The sequence below is a fragment of the Rattus norvegicus genome, chromosome X, assembly GCF_036323735.1.
Source record: "Rattus norvegicus strain BN/NHsdMcwi chromosome X, GRCr8, whole genome shotgun sequence".
Classification (NCBI taxonomy): Eukaryota; Metazoa; Chordata; class Mammalia; order Rodentia; family Muridae; genus Rattus; species Rattus norvegicus.
Genome location: NC_086039.1, coordinates 15,238,180 through 15,256,970, shown reverse-complemented (window position 1 = coordinate 15,256,970; position 18,791 = coordinate 15,238,180). Strand labels below are relative to the sequence as shown.

Below are 18,791 nucleotides of genomic sequence, written 5' to 3'. Positions count from 1 at the left end.
TTTTTGCTGTCGGTTGCAGGTTCAGGCCCACCATAGCAAGCAGGTCCTGGTGACAGGAGCTTCAGGGAGGTAAATACATCATATCCAGAACCAGGAGTCGAGAGCATGCATGCCAGTTAGGGTCCAGCCTGTGAACTGGTGTGGCCAACATTCAGGATGTGACTTCAGATGACAATGAACCTAATTAAGGAAATTCCACAGAGGCATGCCTACAGGCCAATTTAATGTAGACAACCTCCAAATGAGGCTCCCTCCCTGGGTGATTCTAGATTGTGTCAAGCTGGCAACTAAAACTATCCCAGCTATGAAATGAATGAGAAGTACCACAGTATGAGGAACGGTGTCATTGGAGAGGCAATCTGAGTATGGCCAAATAACCAGAGCATACATGTCCACAGTTTTTTTAATATTTTTAAAACTTTTATGTTATGTGTAGACATGTTTTGATGCATAAATGCTAGTATCCTATGTCAGATCCCCTGGAACTGAAATTGCAGACAGTTGTGGCCTGCTATGTTGGTGCTGGGAATTGACCTTGGGTCCTCTGGAAGAACAGCCAGTTCTCTTAACCACTCAGCCTTCTCTCCAGTCCATGTCTATAGCTGGTAACTGACAAAAATACTGCAAAGATTAATTCTTATCTCCATGTTCAACCAATAAATCATTTGCAACATTCTTCATCTAGTATCAGGCCTCTTCTTGTGGAGGGTTTGAGACTGTCCTACCCATGACATTGCATTTACCCTATAGTAAGCATTGTGAGCAAGACATTCTACTTGTGCTTGCTACACGAGACATAAAACTTAAAGAATGGGCACAATCCTAGTTTTCAAAAAAAGTTAAAAGGAAGCAGAAGACTCAGTATTTGTAGAAAACTGTTGTTAAAGGAGAAAACTTAGAAAAGGATTTTTCAGAGGAGTACAATGTCCAACATTCGGCTCTTACAGAACTGCTTAGCATTAGAGTTATTAGCCGGACATATGACAGCCTCACACAAAGATAAAAGTATGTATTTTCTATGAAATAACAAAAGTCTCAAGTCTAAAAATATAAAGTATACAAGAGGGAATATGAAACTCTTACCAATTGAACTGTAAATTTCAAAAAATTAGAGCACAAAGTAGGGAAGAACTGATTGGTAAAATTCTCCATTCCAAGCCCTAATTTTCCATGCCGTCCGTCTCCAAAAGTATACATAAGGCCTATATCTAAAATGCAAACAGACTGATGTTATACAAGGCCCGTGTCCAGTTATAGACAGATACGTTAGCTCTACTGCAATCTCCATCTTTTCAGAGAGTTGGAAATTAAACTCCCTTTGTCTATTGAGCCCTGCAGAATACAGTGTTTATGGTTCTACATACAACAGTAGGCAACGGGACTGAGAATGGACCACATCTTGGTGGTCAGAGTATCCTTGTGTATCTGTCCTATGCCCTGCGGTCTATTTAGCACCATCGCTGCCCTCTGTCCACTACTTGCCAGTAGAATAACTTCTTTCTGCAGCAGTGAAAATCAGAAATGTCCCCAGACATCATTTATGTCTCCCAGGAGTGCAAACCTTCACTGGTGGAGAACTATGTCACTTAGAATATAGCTGTCTCTTTCATTATTTTAGCTCTTGGGCTGTGGAATGGTGCCTTAGCAATGTCAGAGGTGAACCAAACATTCTGACTAATCCCATATCAATATCTTGGTCCCATTCTGATGGGCATACAATGATAAGAAGCCTGACATGTTAACTAACCCTGTCCCACAGTTATATTTAACTTCTGCATTTCTTCGGTAGCCCCTCCTTCATAACCGACATTTAAAGGATGTGGGGCAAGTGGCATTGAAGCAGAAGCCAATCAGTCTACAGAACAGGGGAATTTCCCTCTAGTCAGGGGATCAGAGAAGGCTGTCACAGTGAATCCTAAAAGACTTTATTTTACAAAAATAAACAAATTCCATGTTTTGACTTTGATTTATCCAAGGTCATAATTTATCCAAATTGATTATCCGAAAATCATTTTTAATGTGTGCTTTTCCAAAGTGATTTTCCACCGGAGAGAGTAAACCCTTATCTCATTTGCTTCATTGTACTTCCAAGCTCAAAGAAGACTTAAAAACATAAGCTGTTGATAGGGTGCTGGGAAGAACTTCAACAAACTCACTACACAAATCTCAGTGTTCAAGAGAGAGAACAAAAGCTGTAACCCTTATACCTTGGGGAGGGTGAAAGAGCCAAATGGCAAGCAACCTTACTGTGCAGGTATTAGTGCTAGACTCTTTTCACTGGGTAGGAAAAGTACTATGCAAACTTAACTAGCCAACACATGATTCATACAAAGTACAGTCACATCAGTGATAATTTAGAGTCAATGAAACATGGCACTATAGCCAGAACAGCTATCATTAGGGCACCACAGTAAGGGGCACCTAGAAACAGCTCCTACAGGCAGGACAACGAAGGAATGATATGGTTTTATAGTCTACATAGTCCTTGTACATGCTATAAAGGAGATCATCAATACTGGATAATGGGCACGTCGTTTTTCTTGAGTTCTGTGAGAAAGAACTTTTTATGGTAGTAAAACTACTATGAGAACTATTTATGGGAGTAGCTCATGTTTTCCAATTTCTCCTTTTTCTAAATAAATGCTGTTACGTGAGCTCCACTCTTTTTGGAGTGATTTTGGATAGAAGGAAGGAAAACTGAAAAATGAGTGTCTGGATTATTCAAAGATACTAAAACTACTTCTGACTTTTTCATGTTTTACTTTGTTTTTAGATAAAACAGTTGAATGATAGATCCTTTTGTTATAAAGCACTAAGTCATTTCAAGGGAGGTTTTTATTGAGTCCCACATTATCAACAGCATCTAGTTTATGACACTGAGAAGTAAGCAGGCCAAAGGAGCATCTCCTTTGGGAACTGAGAAGACAGCAAAGTGGGAGATGCATTCGCTGGGTGGTTTTTGCAGTGCTCTTTTCCCTACCACTTTGCCAAGAAAAGAAAGGAGTCAGTGCACAAACTCCCCCTGGTGGTCACTGCAATGCCCTTCTCTGTCTTCTGCTTTCCTAAGGGAAGGAAGGAGTCAGACCTGAACTGTCCCTTGGTGGTCAAAGCATCCTAAAATGTCACTGCGCATGACTACAGCTCTTCTATACTGAACAGGTAGAAAAATAAGCTTTTTTTGTATGATTTTCCTCTCTGGCTTGAGGGAATTTTGGAAAAGTTAAGAGCCTTTAAACAAATACAATTTCAAAAGGATTTTATGGTCAAGAGACCAAAGTCTACTTTTAGGTTCTAAGTGTGGCTAATTTTTTGTTTTGGGTGCTGGGGATTGACCCAAGGTCTCATAGAGCTAAGAACATGTGTTACCACTGAGCTATACTATAGCACCCATATTTATTGTAAGCTGAACTATACCTTAATTTACTTTTAAACTTATTTGTAACCTTATATTTAGAATATCAATCATATGATTCCCTTTTCTCAAGCATAAATTCCATAAGAAGTTAGATACACTCATTCTACATTATTATTCATATCATAATAAACTGTAGTCAATCTAGAAACAAAAATCAGAAAAATTATTTCATACCTGTCATCAAAGCTGTATGGTTTTCTCCACAGGAAATATGACTTATTTTCTGATCCTTAATACGATCAATGATTTTGGGTTCTGAAGTTTCAAAAAGAAAAGTGCCAAGGCCCAGTTGTCCAAACTGTCCCAGCCCAAAGGCATACACAACTTTCTCTGAGAGGAAGTGAACACATACATAAAAAGAGTTGCATGGAAGGTACATCATATCTGAAATGACTGGCATTCGAACTTTTACAATAGCCATTAATTGCCTGAAAAAGAACTGTTCATAAAAATACTGATATGAAGTGCGAGTTTTCAATGATGAAAGAGGAAAAAAAGTAAGTGTTATAAAATAATGATATGGGTTTCAGTTTGTCTTTTTTGAATAACCATAAAAGGAATTATTGTAATCATCAGGTAGGTTATAAGATATATAATTCAGAGAATGACCCAAAATGCATTTATAATTACCACATCAGCTCAGAAAGTCTCACCTGATATTAGACAATTTCCTTTCACTGCCACACATTTAAAAAAGAGAAATTTCCTACAGAGATATCCCCTTACTTTTAAAAGTGGTTTAATAAAATTCTATGAAGCACAGTTTGTGAGCTGGAGGTAAAGTACTTGCCTAGCATGCACAAGACCACAGGTTCTACCTGTTGAACACAGCATGCACATGCAAACAGACACACATGAACACCCAGGAACACACAGAGACACACATGCACTCAGACACGCACGCACACATACATGTGAGTGTGCACACATTGGCACACACACAAACAATATCAGAAAAATATTTTAGAAGAATTAAAATTTATAGTAGATATGCAGATGTATTCATAAACAACTTTTCTTTACTATACCAGAGGGGAAAGACTTCTCTAGATTGCTGCACTAAGGAGGTGACAGCAAATATCCTTCAGTATTTTAGTAAATTTGAGCTCACTTCTCATCTAGAGATGGGAGCACAAATCAGGATCTATGACTGATGACAAGAGTCACCGATGAAACAATCTCAGCGGTCAGTGCACCGACAAACATGACGACCATGGTACTTTCTTCCGGACAATCTCATGGAAAGGGGAGCAGGGATTCCCCACTAAAGCCAGAAGCAAATGTTCTTCTGCAGCCAGGGGGCAAGTTCCTCACATCGCAACCCTGGCTAACAAAGTGCACAAAACAATCTATCCAGGTAGATTTCAAAATATTCCATTGTGAAGAATTATTTTTTTGAAAAGTATCTCATTAGCTCCTCTGAGAATGAGGGCTACTGATGAACACATAATAATAATTCACTCTAAGAACAAATTGGAAGTATAAATAGAGATAAAACCCCTTAAAGAAACTATACTCATAACATGGATATAAAGGCATATTGAGACAATGGCAAGAGACTTATTTTAATATAGCATATCTCGTAATTACTAGGTTATATGTCATCTTGCCCGTTTTAAGTTTACTAATTTTGTCTACGCTTTTCCTTTATCACAATTATTGTCTCCTGTTCCTCCCCATTCATTCTTGCCTAGCACAGTCAGACAGATAGAAAATGACTACTACATTTTTCCTAGAGCATGTCTCATTCTGGGCTGCTGCAGATTAAGCAATAACTATGTGTGCTTGTGCACCATATGCATGTGGGTATCTAGAGGGGCCAAAAGAGAGCACTGATCCCCTGGATCTGGAGCTCCAGGCAGTTATGAGATGCCCAGTGCAGGGGCTCAGGTCCTCTGTAAGAGCAGCAAATGCTCTTAAGCACTTAGCCACCTCTTCAGCCCTTATTAGTTTTTTAATTTAAAAAACATAATAAAAACATAGTGTCTAAATAGATTACTATAATACTATTTATGTAAATTACATTTGATGCTTAACAAATTTGGAGATAACTATTTGGTTTTCATATTACAGAATGCTGAGTCTAATTCAACGTATTGACTAGAAACCAAAGAAACCTGGCACATCACATAAATAAGAAATTCCCAAGTCAAACTGATACTATTTTGAAGGTTTCGAATTTTTCTTTTACCTATAATGTGAAATTTTACCACTTTTTAATGAATTATTATAACAATATAAAAATCACAAAGAATTATTTAAGCTTACACATTAGAAATATATAAAACATTATTAACATCAGCAAATAGCATGAAATGGAAGTATTTTTAGGAAAAATAATATTAATTTTAGATGAATATGATTCAGTAGAATTCAATTTTTCCTACTTAAAAAGGTCCTCCCTGAGCCAGAAATATGTATTAACTATATACATGAAAGGCAGGAGTCATAACCAGAAGGCAGTCAGGCGCGCTTCCATACGGATGTATAAGAGTCAAACTCAGACAGACTACTTATGGACCATTCTTATGGTAGTTCCCAGGAGCTGAGGGAAGGGCATGAGGATGTTTTACTGTACAGCACATATGGATCTTAGTTATATGTAAGAAAAGCTTTACAGGTACAGCATCATATGTATATATAACAATCCTACACTACATGCTTTCAAATCTCCTTAGAAGTTATAGCTCATGTTAAATTCTCTTTTTAGACTTATTTTATTATTTATGTGTTGAGTGTGGAAGTTTCCAATGAGACCAAAAGAGGATGTGGTGTCCTTTAGAGCTGGAATTACACAGCCATTTGTGAGCTGCCCAGCTCCAGTGCTGGAATGCCAACTCAGGACCTCGTGATAGAAGAATGAGTGCTCTTAATCACTGGGCCATCTCTCCAGCCCTGAGCATTCGTATCTTGTCACAGTAGAAAGGATCATTAAAATGTCCTTAGCTACTACTTAATACAGGGAACAGAGCAGCACGTTCCACACATACCTGTGAGAACCACAGTGTGCCCTCCACCACACGCTACTTGAATCACCTTGTCAGGAATCCCCAGCACACGCTGGGGAGATCTGTGATTGATCAGCAGCTGGTTGGGAAGGCCCAACTTTCCATTCTCAGGTTCTCCAAATGTGTACAGCTCCCCATCCGCTGTTGGAGGAGAAGCACAATGATTAGCAGGGACATAACTATAAACAGACGATTGGTCCTCTGCCTCATGTTCGCATGCTCCATGAAAACTCAGCCAGTAATTAAGAAAATCTGATCATTCCTAAGATGTCTATCACTGCAAGGTAAAAAAAAAAGACTGGATTGTTTTCCTCTTGCTTCTGGGCTACTAGTATCCTTCATAAAGAATTCATTACTATAAAGAATTAGAAAATCATTTTAGCTTTGTTAGAAAGCATAGCAAAGACTACCTTATATATCCCCTGGACTTCTGTGGCATGCATGTATGTATAAGTGTGGTGATGATACTACTGGGCATTAACTCTACGGCCTCAAACATGTTCTTCAAGAGCTGGAGCATAAGTTCAAGCCCCAGTACCTCTTTATATGATTCAGATTTAGAGAGTGGGTTTTACTAGGTTGTCCAGGCTGCCCTTGAACTCACTCTTGTAGCAGGCCTTGAACTTGGAATCCTTATCCCTTAACTTCCTGAATAGTGAGAATTATAGACCTCTGCAGCCAGCCCAAGATTGCTTGCCTTTGTTTTTTAATGATACTTGCTCTAGAAAGCTTGGTTTTGTATGAAATGCCTAAGTTAAATCAATATGAGGTTAACAGTTTATCAGCTAGCACTACCAATTCTTTCCACCTTGTCCACACTAAGACTACTTTCTTTCCTTTGCATTAGTTATCACACGAGTGTAAGGTCCTTGAAAGCATAGACATTCTTATTGTCTTATTCACTTCTGTAATCCTGTAAGTTACTCTCCCAGTCCACTAATAGTCATGTTCTAACACCAGAAGAGAGGAGCCCACGACATAGAGTTGCTGTTTCACATGAAGAAACAAAACAGTGACTAGAGAAGTACTGAGGACATCTGGGCCTACTCATTGGAGTCGCTGCTGGATCTTCCACTTCCGTGTGTGTGTGTGAGTGTGAGTGTGTGTGTGTGTGACTGTGTGTGTGAGTGTGTGTGTGTGAGTGTGTGAGAGTGTGTGTATGTGAGTGTGTGTGAGTGTGTGTGTGTGTGTGAGTGTGTGTGTGTGTGCGCGCGCGCGTGTGCGTCGGGAAACTGCACGCTGAGAGAAACCATGCAGGTCTATAAAGTGTAAAGTGTGCAGCGTCACCTTGGCTCTAGCTGATATATGAAACCACAGAAGGTACAAGTCTTACACAAAGTTGTTAGGAGAGTGAATAGAATATCTTTGGAGTTTTAAATGCCTTCTAGATGGACAAAGATTATATATCTTAGAGCTATAAACTTCTAAATGGTATTATGCTTTTATCAACTTAATTTTCTACAAAACACTGAAAACTTGATTCTTTTTATTCTTTTAACAATTGCATGCCTCTACAACCCTCTCTCATTCTGCTCCCACCAAAGCCTTTCTCCCATTTCCACCCCTGTGCTCATTTCTTTGGTTAGTCTGGTGATCCACTAATTGGGGATTCTTGCATAAGCACTGATAAAGGTTTATTTACTGGAGCACTGGTTACCTACTAGTGGTTCCTCCATGGAAAATAACTGATTTCCCTTCTGGCTATAGCCATTAATTAACTGAGAAGTGCCTCATCAGTTCCCCCAATCCATGATGGACACCCCATCTTGTGCAGGTCTAGGATGTGGGTAATCACAGCACTGTGACATGTGTGTAGCAGGTACATCATGTCCAGAAAATGGCATTTCAAACACTCCTCCCTATCTTCCACCTCTTACATTTTCCCTCCCTATGCTTTTGAGGGGGTGATTTAGGGCTGAACACTTGGCAATCACTTAGTCTCAGAACTGTGTCCAGTTATGAGTCTCTGAATTAACTACTATTCTAAAAGAATCTACTGAACTGTTTTGTAGAGAGCAGCGCGGCGAAACAAAGATGGCGCCGACATCCAGCCTTGTCTGGATATAAACGACTTACTGCGCATGTGCAGGCTTGTCCCCTTGCTAGGGCTCCCTCTAGTGGTGAACAGCGGTACTGCACATGTGCGGTTTATTCACCAGGTGTTAGTTGACCGTTAATATGCTAATGAGGTGATTCATTCTCCGCCAATCCCTGGAGGACAAGTAGTGGGGTGATCCAAGCCCCACCAATCCCTGAGAGATAATTAGCATACCGTTGTCTATATAAGCCGAGCGATTTTGCTGCTCGGGGTCCCTGTTCAAGAGAGCTGTAACACTAAGAGAGCTGTAACACTGAGAAGAGCTGTAACACTAAGAAGAGCTGTAACACAGTAAAGGCTTGCTTGCAGAAGAATCCTGTTGCCGCGCATCGTTCTTACTGGCGGGACATTAGGCGCGCGACACTGTTTCATCTGGGCATCTGATTATTAAAAACCATCAGTTAGAAGGAAATCCACAGTCACCCTTCCACTGTTAACTGGTATAGCCATGAATGTAGATGTCACCACAGAAGTAGGCTAACAGCTCAACACTACCAAGCAGACCATGAACAGGCCCAGGAATGAGAAAAGCTGCAGATACTGAGAAATGCATTACCAAAGGACCAAGGCCACATTCTTCTCCATCAAATCTTCATCCTGGTCCTCACAAGAATACTCTAGGGCTCACTTATTTGAAACAATAAAGTTAGCAGGACAGAAAGAATAGAGAAGGTCAAAGTATAGAAGTGAAGTGGATCCAGGGAAAAATGGCTCAGGAGTCTTGTTTTTAACGCCGTACAAGGCTATGAAGTTTAAAAGCCAACATTTCAAAAAGCTTTCTAAAATAAGAATTTAGTTTTTATAATAGACCTAGTATTCACTTTCTAAAAAGTTGGCATGTCAGAGAATATTTGAAATTATAATCTGTCAATACAGAAAGGGAGAAATGGTTTTAATGAAAGCATACATTATTTCAGTAGTTGAACAGCATGTGAACTGTAAATAATTTTACTAGCAGTAATAATCAAGAAATGAGAGGTAATATAATGAATCAAAAATGTTCATCTTACTTGTTACAAAAGCTGAATGGTAATATCCACAGGAGATCCATGAAATTGGCTTACCGACAGTCACTTCGTGAGGGATACATACATTACTTTTATTTTTCAAACCGATCTGCCCTTCAGAATTGTCTCCCCACATAAAAAGTTTTCCATCCTCTATGAAGAAAGCATAAGGAGAGAAAAGCCTTTAAAGAGCTAGCCAGGCTCTCAAGCTATAACATTTCCTACAGACTATTATTTGCCTTCTGGATTACATTTTTTAGTCTTATTTTATTCTTTACTAATATATAATAACTATAGATATTTGTGGAATGCAATATGATGGTGGAACCTCCTAGGCCCCGTCAGTATTTGACCCCTGCTGATGCCTTGTTGATGCATGTGAAAGCCTTTTGTTACTAACAAAGGAACGCCCTGGTGCTGAAGTGACACACGCCTGTGTGGTACACCTGGGCAATAATCGGTTCCTGTCTTTCATTCCTCTTTCTTTGTTCCTGAGGGTATAAGCTGGTTTTTCCACTGTGCTTCCTGGAATTTACATTCCTGGGTATACATTCCTTAATCAAGTAAAAGATTTGGCATTCTTGTAACATGAATGACCAGAGTATGTGTTTTTTCTTAAACTTTGCAGGCCTACTCCCGGCTCCTGGTACTGTGTTGGCGCGGGCACTGACAATATGATACTTCAAAATGCACATGTATGTGTATGCATATATATATATACACACACATACAAATATATACATACATATATATACACACACACACATCTATATATCTATATATCTATATAGATATATAGATATACATGTATGGTACATTTGTGTGTGTGTATATGTGTATATAATGATCAAATCAGGGTCATTTGTTTAGCACTAGTCTTTCCTTGGGTTGAAAACACTCAAAATCCTCTGCCACTCTGAAGAGAATATCAGCTCACATCTCTAATACCAGAGCTCAAGGGCCTGTGACAGTAGGATTGCAATGAATTTAAAGCCGGTCAGAGCTATGTTATACATACTAAGCCAACTAGGTTTACAAAGTAAGACTGTCTGAAAACAAAAAAAAAAGAAGAAAAAAGTAATACACAATACATTATTATTTCGTTCTTCCTTTGAATCTCTAACTCAGTACTGGAAATAATATGTCATAAAAGTACCAAAACATTTGTACAAGCTCGTGACCTGGAAGTTCAATTTCTACTGTCATATGCTCTACAAGGAGAAAAAGCAGAGAACAAGGCTAAATCACTTTAGTTACCATATATTTCTCATAGTAAACACAGGATGTCATTTCCTTTGTGTCCTTTTAATGTCTTCACACAGAAACATTTACCTCCTTCTATGTAGTCTGGCGGCCACTGAACTGAGAGGCAACAGAAGGCACCTACACGTCTGCAGGTGAAAAGAGCAAGTTCCCAAATAAAAACCTTGCTCTTGAGACACACTGGCCACACAGTGACTCTCACTAATCTTTTCTTAGTGACTGCACACCTAAAATACAGCTTCCCCAGCTTCTCACCATTCTTAACTCTGTCCTTTCTGATAAGGTTTCATTGTTGTGAATAGTTAAGCTAAATGCAGGGCAAGTATTTTAGGGATTATAAATACCTGTTTACGTCTATTGGGTTTTGAAACAGCATCTTACTATGTAGCACAGTTTAGCCACGAAGTCATGATTAACACTGCAGAAATACCCAGCAACTTCTTTTAGTGAGTTAAAAAGTGGACCTTCAAGATGATTTAAAAATAAGCCAAAATTAAGCAGGAAATAAAAACTGAAGGAGTTAAGACTGAATAGTAAATAATATAGTCGATGAATCAAACAGAACTCTGGTTTTCCCAGTGGCCAAAAGCAATGCCAGATCTGTAGAGAATCTCCTGCTTGGAAGAAAGCTGCAAGCCAGCAGCTTCATGAGGTCTCATAAATCATGGCTCTGAATTTGACAGACAAGTTCTCATATCTACTTTAGAAAAGAACACAGGAATGTGGTGACCATTACAACCCACACTTTAACAACATACATCTCAACTGACTTCAATCAATACTTCTGGCACTAAGTTTAGGTAATGCCTCAAGTATACCTTTCAGAATATGCAATGATGATAACCTTTAATAATATTCAAAAGAATAATGGATAGCTAGCAGAGCTGAGAACTTATTTATCAATCGCCTTCTACACATGCATTTATCTCCTTCTCAATATATACATACAGCTCTAACATTTCACGTTTATAGCCTTTTGGATGTACATAGAATGCTGGCACTGTTGTGCATTTACTGAGTTGGTGTATCCTGTTTGAAAGAAAAGATGTGTCTAGCCAGAAACACAAGCAAGTCTCACTCACCAGTTAGAGCAGCTGATGTATTAGCACCAGCAGAGAGCTGTTTAATGATATCACTAGGTGTAAAGAAGCCAATTTGATGAAAGGTATCTCTGTCATCAGTGTCACCAAGCCCCAATTGGCCTTCATTATTTCCACCAGCTGCATATACACCACCAGTATCTGTACATAGGAAAGAGATATTAAGTAGTCACCCTGCTTCTGAGACATGCTACTAAACAGCAGATATGTCCTGTATTAAGCGTGAAAACATATAAATAAATGTAAGAGATGTATAGAGAAGCTAGAGCAGAGAGAAGAGCTAGGAGACAGAAGCAAGCAGGGGAGGACAGGGAGCAGGGAGACCAGTAAATACAGCACTGCTAACTCCTCGGCAGCGTGTGGAAAGAGTATTATACTTTTCTTCCCTGAACTGTCCTCAAACATGTGTTAGAACTCAAGCATTAGGGCTATAGCTTAGTAGGAGAGAACCTAAAAGCAGAAAGTAGTTATAGACATATATGTAGGTCTGCTTCTCAACACTATTGTGTTTCATTAAACTTTAATCTTTGTCAATACTGCATTTCTATAATTATTGTAGCTTTGGGACAGGGACTGAAATCAGAATACTGTTAGCCCCAAATTTTGTTCTTTTTGGAAATTGTTTTGACTAGTATGTCTCTCCTTTGATTTTCTATAGAAATTTATGAATCACTTTATCAACTTCAAGATACACTATACTACCTAATTAGATTTTGATTAAAACTGAGAGGACTACTACCAGTAGATTTTCCTGTGGCTTCCACACAACATCTGTGACATAGAAGGAAGAGCAAAATCAGGAGGAAGCAATGCGCTAATGCTACCCCTTGATCTCTGGCTACTCATCACTTCTTTGTATATTCAAAATGGCAAATGCACGTAACGTACTAAACACCGACATTGTGAAAACTCTATTCTACATACCACTAAAGTATCACTAATATCAATTTTACAAAGCCACAAATACCACTAAAGTGAGACCTCAGTTCTCAAGGCTGATAGGAGTGGTACAGGATGAATACTGTACCTGTTGAAACTAAGGTATGGTTTCTTCCACACGCAGCAAGTTTCACCTTTTCAGGCTTAAGAGCTAGACATGAGAATATGACAATTATAATATTGTATGGGTATGAAAAAGATAAACAATCCAGGTCAAATGATAAGTAACGGGTAAAACTGAGTTCCTTTATTTATTGCACTTCAAGGAACCCAGAGCTTTGAGCATGCTAAGCACTCAGAACTAAACTATATCTATAACCCGAAAAATGAAATTTAAAAACCCTATGTATGTAACTCTAAACCACTGTCTTAACTACTAATTCAAGTTAACCCACAGTTTAATGCACATCATTAAAATCGTGTAACATGGCAAAAAATGATTCATTTGGTCAAAGGTTGGGTCAAGGCATCTAATAGAAAACTCTAAGTTATTAATACATCAAGGTCCAGTGCATTCTACTGTGTTGATTCTCACCAATTGCCATACTCCACAAAGGCCCTAAGATCTATAGTCATAGGCACGCACTTTAGTTGAAGTTGTTTGTCAACATATTTTCAAACACTTACAAATGCGTCTAATTAATTGGCAAAGCATCTGCACGGCTGCCTAAGTGTCTCCATGTTCACAGATCTCACAGTCTGCAGTAACGCTCTATTAGGTCATGGTCACTGGGAATAAACAAATGTTTAGTACTCTCTGCCCAGCTAAATGCTTTCTAACCATAACATTAAAAGTACAGTATTAATGCATATAAATAGCATGCTTATGACAACTTCACACTAACATTTTAAGCTGAAATTTAAATTTGGGCCCTGAAGATCAAGACCACTGTTCTGACCACATCTGCAGAACTCTCAACCACTTACTAGTTGTAGGTGCTGACAAGATTCAAGTAAATCTTACAAAATAAAAACATAAAAGATGTTTCATTTATGATACTAGAGAGTCAAAGAATCAGTACTAAAGTTACTTCTGATAATCTGGATATTTTTAAAAGAATATAAATAATATAATATAAAGAAGAAAAGGCCCAAACCTTTGATACATGTTGGCTTGCTGATAGCTGATTTTGATCCTAATCCTAACTGGCCCCAGTTGTTACTGCCAAACATGTACAATTTATTATTTCCTAGTGGGAGGGAGAAAGAAATAACCGATTAAAGCAATCTGCACACAGATAACAAGAAATTAGTCACAAGGAAATAAAAAATATACACTTAAAAATATCAAAGAACAAAAAATAGGAGTGGGTTATCCTGCTTCCTTATGTGTAGAATTTTTACGATTTTATGTTAGCAATTTTGTACTATAATGAAATAGAGTCCAAGAAAGGTACGCATGGAGCAAAACCGTTTAAGCATACAAAAGTAGTTTAGCGTTTGAAAGACTCTCTCAAGTCAATTTATAAAGAATTCTCTGACAGGCACCAAACCATGTTCTACACAGTTTCAATATACTGAATGCATGATAAAGCCTCTTCTTTACATATACAATAACAGCATCATTTAACTCATTTTTAAAGTAAAAATATAGTCAGATGAAATGCTAGAAGATCATTGCCCTCTCTGGGGTCCCTGGGTTTCATATCAATGATACCTTTTAGACATAAAACAAATATCCTATAGGCAATAGAAAAGAATCAGACTTTTAAAATGGATCTTTCTGTGCTGAAGCAGGTTACCTTGTCCTTCTATGTATAAGCTGACTCTATTAAGTGCAAAAGTTCCTGACATTGGGCAGAAAAGAATTGTATTAAATACAACAGTAATATTTAGGTTTCTCTAAGATTTACAGTCTCCTGATTTAAGATTATACTCACCTGTAACAATAGCAGTATGTTCATCTCCACATGAAAGACATATGGGTACGTCATTTTTAAACCAGAATTTGCTAGGAATGTTTTCAGCAAATTTAGTTTTTCCAAATGTAAATACAGCACCCGTATCTGCAAATGTAAGACAGTTTTTACTTCATAACTTGAACCACGACATCTGTTATTAAAATACATTTCCAATTACACAGGTATAAACGTGTTCTCCCCTGACAGCTTTGACTCTGCCTGAACACTATTTAAGCCTTCATTCTTTCACCTTACTTCAGTCCTAATCCTCGGACTTCATTTTAGTTTCATCTATGGCATGTTAATGTGAATATGTGCTATTCATTTAGAGATATAAGGTAAATATATATACAATGACAAGGAAAGCAACCATTACTAATTGTTCTGCTGTCACTAGATGGACAGCCAATTCATGAAGGAGGTGATATAATATGTACCTTCTACTCATTATGGTTAAGACGCCATAGTCTGGTCCCTGACTGAGGGCCTTTTCCCCACACTCAGAACCAAAACAGCACTGCGTTTTTTCCTTAACACCACAGGAAGTACATGAGAAGGGGCTAAGTGAGTTTGGATTTTCTTTACTCCTTCCAAGGAATTGCCAGTGTTTGCATGCAAGGAGGGGATGCTACTACAAATGCCGAACTCTCACTGCCAATGCTTGGGACAATCCACTAAAGCTAGGTGCAGAGCAGACAAGCACATTATTTACACTGTCTCACTCGCTCTATGGGAAGCCATACAAGGCCTTAAAGGTCAATTCTAGACCACAATCAAGAGTATGAGCCCTAGCACCCACATAACAAGAATGAACAGACCACAGAAATTTGGCACACACAGTGAGATAGGGGAGAGAGAGAATGTTTTACACTGGAAAGGTAATCATGTATTCAAATTCTTAATCTAATAAATAATAGGATAAACAATGGGTGACTTTACCAAACCTTAACTCCCTCCTTTAATCTCTATTGTTATTACCAAATGGTGTTTAATTACCAATACACCTTCCTACAGGCCCTGGATCTAACACAGGTACAAACAGGTTTGCTGTCCACAATCTATTTACAATAGTTTAAGCACAGGGTTGTACTTCTCTCTCTTTTATGCATAAAAAATCTAGTACAGACTCGACAATCTCCAACATATTAGCTTATGGTAAAGTCCTATTACACATGTTGGAAATGACTGGTTTCTCAGAAGCCTGGAATAAATATAGGCCATATGGCAATAAATGATGCACTACACAGCAATCTCTCTAATGAAATCACTACCAAAATATTTATTGGTGAGCATTTTATTTGCCCAACTGTATTACTGATAGTTTAGGTTTTCCTTGCTACTTATACCCATTGCACAAGATGCTCCTCGAATAAATACATTACCCTGAAGTTTGTGCTAACTTTCAAACAGAAAACTTCCCTTCTACACTATCACCATACCACCACTTTCACATCACTAGAACGCTGGGTAGGAAATCAAACATAGCTTTCAATACTTGCAGTGTGAAAGACAGCATATAACCCAGGTTTTAGCACAGAAACACTTCAGCTATTCCTGTTCCCACTGAGAAATGAGAATTCAAGTTACAGATCAGGCCCTGGAGATTGGAGATGGATGCTGACATTTAACATTCTTAAATTGCTATTGTCTGAACTGAGGCAGATTCAGACTTGAACCCAGTACCATTTTTTAAAGGTCTAAATAATCATTAACACTTCCAAGTAACTATTTAAAAATGCATGCACGCACACACACACACACACACACACACACACACACACCACCTTCAGATAGATCCAGTCTTGGGGAAATTTCCAGAGAAAGCACACTGAATGTAAATATTAATAATATATATTATATACATATATATCAATGTGCAAGGGACTAAGTCACTTGAGAACTACTATGAGGCAAGCCAGTTCAACTCAGTAACTGAGCCTCGGCGCCAGGACCTAGAAATGATTCAAGGCTTCTCTGCAAGGGATTATTTAACTATTTTTATTCTGGCTCCTCAGAATGTCTCTTCAGACACTCCCCAAAAAGAAAATTTTGGTGGCTCCTTCCTGTCCTCTGCCATCTAATGTCAAGACTATTGTAACTATTTTCTTGTCCCTCACTAAGGTATTGGGCTCCAGGTGGTGTAGAATCAATCCTGTTTGAGCCAAGACCACAGCAGAAAGTGCAATACATATTTAAATGTATAATTATGCTCTAATATACTGGTTATTTCTCAAAATGTTAGTAATAGCCCATTAAAGTATATGTGGAAATAAACTCAGTGGATTATGACCACCATTTTAACTGAACAACTCTACATTCCAAACGGTTATAATAAGTGCTGCTTCAGGAAATGTCTACCTGGGCAACCCGGTACGGAAGCCGTACTGAGTCATAATTTTAAGATTTAACGACAGTCTTAAAACATTCACCAAAGGGCCCCGTTCTCCCTTTATCCTGTTCGTTTCTTCCATTTTTTATAACCTTTCACACCGTGTTCCACTGGTTACTGAATTCTGTACCTAATTGGGTCCTGGGGACATCCCACATGCTCAGAGACTCTGGGATGTTTAGCAAGAGAATAATGGCTGCCGCTGTCGCCTCCAAGAAAAGTCATGAAAAGCTTACTAATAACACACACAGGGTCCCTCGTCCCCTCGGTCCCAGTCCCTTCCTCCGGTCCCTTCCTCCGGTCCTGACAAAGGTTATTTATTCCCAAACGCAAAGATAAGGCTGCTGACTCGGGCTCAGTTTGCGGCCTGGACCCCGACTGGGCCGGCCCGGAGGCGGGGCCTGGCCTCCTGCCCGCCCGCGGACCCTCCCTCCAGGCCAGCCACCACGACCGCGGGCGCTACTCACCAGGCACCAATGACTCAGGTTCTGCCATGCCGAAGGCTGCGAACGGAATCTGTGCCTGCTTCGGAAAGACAGCAGGGGCGACTCGATTGGGCCTAAGGTACTGCCCTAGCCCCCCGGTTCCCCATCGCGACCCTCTTGGCATCGACCACTACTGTGCTCCCGGAAGTCAACAAACAGACGCTAGGGGCAACGGAGGCGGAGCCTTGCGGGGCGGGGCGAAAGGCGGTTGGAAGGAGGAAGGCGGAAGCGGTGTCATGTGGCGCAAGCGCAGATGCTGTAGTCGAGGTGGTAGGTGACCGCGCGCCCTCTAGCGGTCGTGATTGGAAGCGGCCACGCTGCAGACTGCGAGGTGTTGGGAGCACATGTACTTCTGAAGCCATGCAGGGACCTAGAGAAGATGTTGGGACCTAAAGGGGATGTTGAGACCTAGAGGGGATGGTGACAGCATGATGTCTCATATAACCTAACTTCTGTGACACCTGCAAACGTCAGCGCACAGTTTTGACAACACACAAACAGTAACAATCTGTAACAGAGCAAGGCACTGTTTTACATCCCAAGTGTCACTTGTAGTCCTAGAAACAAAGCACACATACTAAATGCACACATTAGTTCTTTATTGAATAAATGAATGCTATTATGATCATGCAAGTTGAATAATGTCACTCCTGTTTGCAGATATGCCAATTATACGTAGAAAGAGAAGCCCAGTTCAGGTTACTTAGCAGTCTAAATTATTAAAGTTATTTAAGATCTAAACAGTCTTCCTGCATTTCCTATATATAAGATATATAAAATTAACTCTGAAATATTATACTTTTCTGGATAAACCTTGGTTTCCCATCCATAACAGTTGGCCACAATAAAAAGGGGAAAAAAATCTTCCAGGAAGAGTTGATTCGTATGTCTGAGGTAGTCAAATGTCAATCAAGCACAACTGGATTTAAGGGAATTTTTATTATGAACACGAGAGGGAATCAAATCCAATCATTTGTGTGCAAACTAAAATTGGTGTTAAGATACTAGACAAAGGAACTGAAAGGAATTAGAGAACTCTGGACATAGTCAACTCATGAACTGATTGGTTCCTCCCAGGATCTTATAAGACTGGTTCCAGGTGAGTTGGCACGTTAACAGGATCTTTTTATCCTAAAACTATGGGAAATCATGGAGGAGCTTTAAACACAGAAGTGACAGGAGAGGA

At 39.2% G+C, this 18,791-nt stretch overlaps 1 protein-coding gene across 18 annotated transcripts in view; it reads right to left on the bottom strand.

Annotated features, from left to right (window-relative positions):
* The window catches only part of Rpgr (retinitis pigmentosa GTPase regulator), a 60,044-nt gene extending 42,034 nt beyond the window's left edge, over positions 1-18,010 (bottom strand). For 2 of the 18 annotated variants that reach the window (XM_063280166.1, XM_008773081.4), the window contains exons 1-9: positions 17,588-18,003; positions 14,711-14,836; positions 13,928-14,020; positions 12,919-12,981; positions 11,874-12,032; positions 9,532-9,681; positions 6,406-6,564; positions 3,590-3,745; positions 1,084-1,208 (exon numbers count right to left, since the gene is read on the bottom strand). In XM_063280166.1, coding sequence (XP_063136236.1) covers positions 1,084-1,208; positions 3,590-3,745; positions 6,406-6,564; positions 9,532-9,681; positions 11,874-12,032; positions 12,919-12,981; positions 13,928-14,020; positions 14,711-14,836; positions 17,588-17,729 — 1,173 coding nt within the window. In that variant the 5' untranslated portion in view covers positions 17,730-18,003. Of the gene's footprint in view, positions 1-1,083; positions 1,209-3,589; positions 3,746-6,405; positions 6,565-9,531; positions 9,682-11,873; positions 12,033-12,918; positions 12,982-13,927; positions 14,021-14,710; positions 14,837-17,250; positions 17,524-17,587 lie in introns of those variants that run through there. The other 16 variants (XM_063280168.1, XM_063280169.1, XM_008773083.4 and 13 more) reach the window with 13 other exon arrangements.
* Positions 18,011-18,791: the final 781 nt, after the last annotated feature.